Source organism: Nanorana parkeri, unplaced genomic scaffold (genome assembly GCF_000935625.1).
Source record: "Nanorana parkeri isolate BGI_ZX_2015 unplaced genomic scaffold, ASM93562v1 scaffold4089, whole genome shotgun sequence".
Taxonomy (NCBI): Eukaryota; Metazoa; Chordata; class Amphibia; order Anura; family Dicroglossidae; genus Nanorana; species Nanorana parkeri.
This window is the reverse complement of record NW_017310356.1, coordinates 14,269-20,259: the sequence shown is the minus strand read 5'-3', so window position 1 is coordinate 20,259 and position 5,991 is coordinate 14,269. Positions and strand designations below refer to the sequence as shown.

General features: G+C 58.8%; 1 protein-coding gene across 1 annotated transcript in view; it reads left to right on the top strand.

The window, feature by feature from the left end:
• The first annotated feature begins 2,048 nt into the window (after positions 1 to 2,048).
• The window catches only part of HACD2 (3-hydroxyacyl-CoA dehydratase 2), a 4,406-nt gene continuing 463 nt past the window's right edge, over positions 2,049 to 5,991 (top strand). Inside the window, exons 1-3 of the mRNA XM_018575541.1 lie at positions 2,049 to 2,167; positions 3,183 to 3,304; positions 5,663 to 5,841. Of these exons, the coding sequence (XP_018431043.1) occupies positions 2,120 to 2,167; positions 3,183 to 3,304; positions 5,663 to 5,841 (349 nt within the window). The 5' untranslated portion in view covers positions 2,049 to 2,119. The remainder of the gene's footprint in view (positions 2,168 to 3,182; positions 3,305 to 5,662; positions 5,842 to 5,991) is intronic.

Below are 5,991 nucleotides of genomic sequence, written 5' to 3'. Positions count from 1 at the left end.
TGCACTCGCATTGCGGCCGGAGGGCGTGGCTACGGTGCCATTCACTTCAATGGCCCGCCACGCCCCCTCCAGCCCCACGAAATAGTGAGCTGGCCGCAATGATATGCAGCGCGTGCTTGCTCCGCTCTTCCTGTAACGCCGTCTCTTCTCTCTCAGGGATTGTTCCTTCCTCTGTGGTCCTGACCGCCTTCCAGGTCATGTCCCGAGTCTTCCTGACCTGGGCCGTCACACACAGCGTCAGGGAGGTGCGTATCATTGAAGTGTTCCTGCGAGGTCACCTCCCGTATAATTCTCCACGCGTTGTATGTATCGGGGGAGGCGCGGGACCTCTGTCGGGTTTTTATTTATGGATTCCACAGCTGAAGATCAATGCGGTTCACGGGGAGCTCAATGGCTCCGCTGCGGCTGCTCTCGGTGTACACCTCAGACTAGGGGACCCAGAGTCTGGACTCTGCAGGGTCACCCTCAGGTGGGATCTGCAAGGGTTGTAACTAGAGATCAAAGGGGCCCCATACAAAGTTTTGCTATGGGGCCCCCTGATCTCTAGTTACGCCCCTGCCTCCTGGGTCCCTTTTACTGTTCTTCCAAATGTGGTGATTCTGCCATTGGCCGGGGTCATCTAGCCATTGGCCTGGGGTCATCTAGCCATTGGCCTGGGGTCATCTAGCCATTGGCCGGGGTCATCTAGCCATTGGCCCGGGTCATCTAGCCATTGGCCCGGGTCATCTAGCCATTGGCCCGGGTCATCTAGCCATTGGCCCGGGTCATCTAGCCATTGGCCCGGGTCATCTAGCCATTGGCCCGGGTCATCTAGCCATTGGCCCGGGTCATCTAGCCATTGGCCCGGGTCATCTAGCCATTGGCCCGGGTCATCTAGCCATTGGCCCGGGTCATCTAGCCATTGGCCCGGGTCATCTAGCCATTGGCCCGGGTCATCTAGCCATTGGCCCGGGTCATCTAGCCATTGGCCCGGGTCATCTAGCCATTGGCCCGGGTCATCTAGCCATTGGCCCGGGTCATCTAGCCATTGGCCCGGGTCATCTAGCCATTGGCCCGGGTCATCTAGCCATTGGCCCGGGTCATCTAGCCATTGGCCCGGGTCATCTAGCCATTGGCCCGGGTCATCTAGCCATTGGCCCGGGTCATCTAGCCATTGGCCCGGGTCATCTAGCCATTGGCCCGGGTCATCTAGCCATTGGCCCGGGTCATCTAGCCATTGGCCCGGGTCATCTAGCCATTGGCCCGGGTCATCTAGCCATTGGCCCGGGTCATCTAGCCATTGGCCCGGGTCATCTAGCCATTGGCCCGGGTCATCTAGCCATTGGCCCGGGTCATCTAGCCATTGGCCCGGGTCATCTAGCCATTGGCCCGGGTCATCTAGCCATTGGCCCGGGTCATCTAGCCATTGGCCCGGGTCATCTAGCCATTGGCCCGGGTCATCTAGCCATTGGCCCGGGTCATCTAGCCATTGGCCCGGGTCATCTAGCCATTGGCCCGGGTCATCTAGCCATTGGCCCGGGTCATCTAGCCATTGGCCCGGGTCATCTAGCCATTGGCCCGGGTCATCTAGCCATTGGCCCGGGTCATCTAGCCATTGGCCCGGGTCATCTAGCCATTGGCCCGGGTCATCTAGCCATTGGCCCGGGTCATCTAGCCATTGGCCCGGGTCATCTAGCCATTGGCCCGGGTCATCTAGCCATTGGCCCGGGTCATCTAGCCATTGGCCCGGGTCATCTAGCCATTGGCCCGGGTCATCTAGCCATTGGCCCGGGTCATCTAGCCATTGGCCCGGGTCATCTAGCCATTGGCCCGGGTCATCTAGCCATTGGCCCGGGTCATCTAGCCATTGGCCCGGGTCATCTAGCCATTGGCCCGGGTCATCTAGCCATTGGCCCGGGTCATCTAGCCATTGGCCCGGGTCTTGCACTCGCATTGCGGCCGGAGGGCGTGGCTACGGTGCCATTCACTTCAATGGCCCGCCACGCCCCCTCCAGCCCCACGCAATAGTGAGCTGGCCGCAATGATATGCAGCGCGTGCTTGCTCCGCTCTTCCTGTAACGCCGTCTCTTCTCTCTCAGGGATTGTTCCTTCCTCTGTGGTCCTGACCGCCTTCCAGGTCATGTCCCGAGTCTTCCTGACCTGGGCCGTCACACACAGCGTCAGGGAGGTGCGTATCATTGAAGTGTTCCTGCGAGGTCACCTCCCGTATAATTCTCCACGCGTTGTATGTATCGGGGGAGGCGCGGGACCTCTGTCGGGTTTTTATTTATGGATTCCACAGCTTAAGATCAATGCGGTTCACGGGGAGCTCAACGGATCCGCTGCGGCTGCTCTCGGTGTACACCTCAGACTAGGGGACCCAGAGTCTGGACTCTGCAGGGTCACCCTCAGGTGGGATCTGCAAGGGTTGTAACTAGAGATCAAAGGGGCCCCATACAAAGTTTTGCTATGGGGCCCCCTGATCTCTAGTTACGCCCCTGCCTCCTGGGTCCCTTTTACTGTTCTTCCAAATGTGGTGATTCTGCCATTGGCCGGGGTCATCTAGCCATTGGCCTGGGGTCATCTAGCCATTGGCCTGGGGTCATCTAGCCATTGGCCGGGGTCATCTAGCCATTGGCCCGGGTCATCTAGCCATTGGCCCGGGTCATCTAGCCATTGGCCCGGGTCATCTAGCCATTGGCCCGGGTCATCTAGCCATTGGCCCGGGTCATCTAGCCATTGGCCCGGGTCATCTAGCCATTGGCCCGGGTCATCTAGCCATTGGCCCGGGTCATCTAGCCATTGGCCCGGGTCATCTAGCCATTGGCCCGGGTCATCTAGCCATTGGCCCGGGTCATCTAGCCATTGGCCCGGGTCATCTAGCCATTGGCCCGGGTCATCTAGCCATTGGCCCGGGTCATCTAGCCATTGGCCCGGGTCATCTAGCCATTGGCCCGGGTCATCTAGCCATTGGCCCGGGTCATCTAGCCATTGGCCCGGGTCATCTAGCCATTGGCCCGGGTCATCTAGCCATTGGCCCGGGTCATCTAGCCATTGGCCCGGGTCATCTAGCCATTGGCCCGGGTCATCTAGCCATTGGCCCGGGTCATCTAGCCATTGGCCCGGGTCATCTAGCCATTGGCCCGGGTCATCTAGCCATTGGCCCGGGTCATCTAGCCATTGATATGATTTCTGTTGTTCAGGTTCAGAATGAAGACTCGGTGCTGCTGTTTGTCGTGGCGTGGACAGTCACTGAGATCATCCGATACTCGTTTTATACCTTCAGCCTCCTCAACCATCTCCCCTACATCATCAAATGGGCCAGGTAAGCAGGGGGCGGGGCTAGGTAAGCAGGGGTGGAGCCTAGGGACATGGAGTAACAGCGGTCTGTATGTATAAAGGCCGTGACACACTGCACATGAAGGCCGTGCAGAGTGAAGCAAAGCTCTCCGGCACGTGCAGTGTGTGAGCAGATGATTGACTGCACCTTCAGCCAATCGGCTCGTCCGTAACAACCAGCCAGCTGTCGCATCCCGTTGCGCCGGTTTATACGCGCGAGTATCTAGCCATTGGCCCGGGTCATCTAGCCATTGGCCCGGGTCATCTAGCCATTGGCCCGGGTCATCTAGCCATTGGCCCGGGTCATCTAGCCATTGGCCCGGGTCATCTAGCCATTGGCCCGGGTCATCTAGCCATTGGCCCGGGTCATCTAGCCATTGGCCCGGGTCATCTAGCCATTGGCCCGGGTCATCTAGCCATTGGCCCGGGTCATCTAGCCATTGGCCCGGGTCATCTAGCCATTGGCCCGGGTCATCTAGCCATTGGCCCGGGTCATCTAGCCATTGGCCCGGGTCATCTAGCCATTGGCCCGGGTCATCTAGCCATTGGCCCGGGTCATCTAGCCATTGGCCCGGGTCATCTAGCCATTGGCCCGGGTCATCTAGCCATTGGCCCGGGTCATCTAGCCATTGGCCCGGGTCATCTAGCCATTGGCCCGGGTCATCTAGCCATTGGCCCGGGTCATCTAGCCATTGGCCCGGGTCATCTAGCCATTGGCCCGGGTCATCTAGCCATTGGCCCGGGTCATCTAGCCATTGGCCCGGGTCATCTAGCCATTGGCCCGGGTCATCTAGCCATTGGCCCGGGTCATCTAGCCATTGGCCCGGGTCATCTAGCCATTGGCCCGGGTCATCTAGCCATTGGCCCGGGTCATCTAGCCATTGGCCCGGGTCATCTAGCCATTGGCCCGGGTCATCTAGCCATTGGCCCGGGTCATCTAGCCATTGGCCCGGGTCATCTAGCCATTGGCCCGGGTCATCTAGCCATTGGCCCGGGTCATCTAGCCATTGGCCCGGGTCATCTAGCCATTGGCCCGGGTCATCTAGCCATTGGCCCGGGTCATCTAGCCATTGGCCCGGGTCATCTAGCCATTGGCCCGGGTCATCTAGCCATTGGCCCGGGTCATCTAGCCATTGGCCCGGGTCATCTAGCCATTGGCCCGGGTCATCTAGCCATTGGCCCGGGTCATCTAGCCATTGGCCCGGGTCATCTAGCCATTGATATGATTTCTGTTGTTCAGGTTCAGAATGAAGACTCGGTGCTGCTGTTTGTCGTGGCGTGGACAGTCACTGAGATCATCCGATACTCGTTTTATACCTTCAGCCTCCTCAACCATCTCCCCTACATCATCAAATGGGCCAGGTAAGCAGGGGGCGGGGCTAGGTAAGCAGGGGTGGAGCCTAGGGACATGGAGTAACAGCGGTCTGTATGTATAAAGGCCGTGACACACTGCACATGAAGGCCGTGCAGAGTGAAGCAAAGCTCTCCGGCACGTGCAGTGTGTGAGCAGATGATTGACTGCACCTTCAGCCAATCGGCTCCTCCGTGACCAACCGCCCACTGTCGCACCCCCTTGGGCCTCCGTTGCGCCGGTTTATACGCGCGAGCCGATTGGCTGAAGTTGAAATTGTTCATCTCGGCACGCTCAGCTCCGCGCGCTCTCGCCAGCTGAGGTGCCGAGAAGAAAGTGACATGACACACTGCTCGCAAAGGCAGCGCGCCACCGCTCCGCGCTGCTTCGCGTGCAGTGTGTCACGGCCTTAAATGTCTGTCAGGTGTGCCGGGTAGGGATAGGATGGTTCTAGATGAACAGAGGCGGAATGGGGCCTGGGAACATAGAGGAACAGCAATCCTTATGTATAAATCTTTATTTCACGTAGCGAGGTGGGGTGGGGCCTGGGGAGCGGGGGAGGGATGGGGTGTGGCCTGGTGGCCAGGGGTGGGGCTATGGGAGATGGGAACATAGAGGAACAGCAATCCTTATGTATAAATCTTTATTTCACGTAGCCTGGTGAGCAGGGGTGGGGCCTGGTGAGCAGGGGAGGGGTGGGGTGGGGCCTGGTGGGCAGGGGTGGGGCTATGCGAGATGGGAACATAGAGGAACAGGAATCCTTCACATAGCCCTCCAGATTGTTCCTTACACTGGGAGATCTGATTGGCTGACACTTGAATGTGTGTGTCTGAGGTGAGAGCTTTCCTCTCCTGCACAGAATCCGCGGAAAGCTTCCATGACACTCTTATGAGGGGGTTGTGGCAGAGCACGGACAGTTCATATTTCAGGCATTGGTTCATGATTCTCTGTCAGTTTTCTCATTGCTGACCCGGAGCTATGATTATGTGACAGGTACACGCTGTTCATCGTACTTTACCCCATGGGGGTGGCGGGGGAGCTGCTGACCATCTACGCCGCGCTGCCGTCCGTCAAGCAGACCGGACTCTACTCCATCAGCCTGCCCAACAAGTACAACTTCTCCTTCCACTACTACACCTTCCTCATCCTGGTCATGGCGTCCTATATCCCCAGTGAGTATGTCGCTCTGACCTCTGACCCCCGCGGTATGACATGATTATAGTACAACGTCAGGGTTTTCCCCCAACCCCGTGTCATTTAGCCCTCTCCACGCTCCGGAACTGTCCCGGATCTTCCTCCGCAGTCCAGTTCCTGCAGTCTTC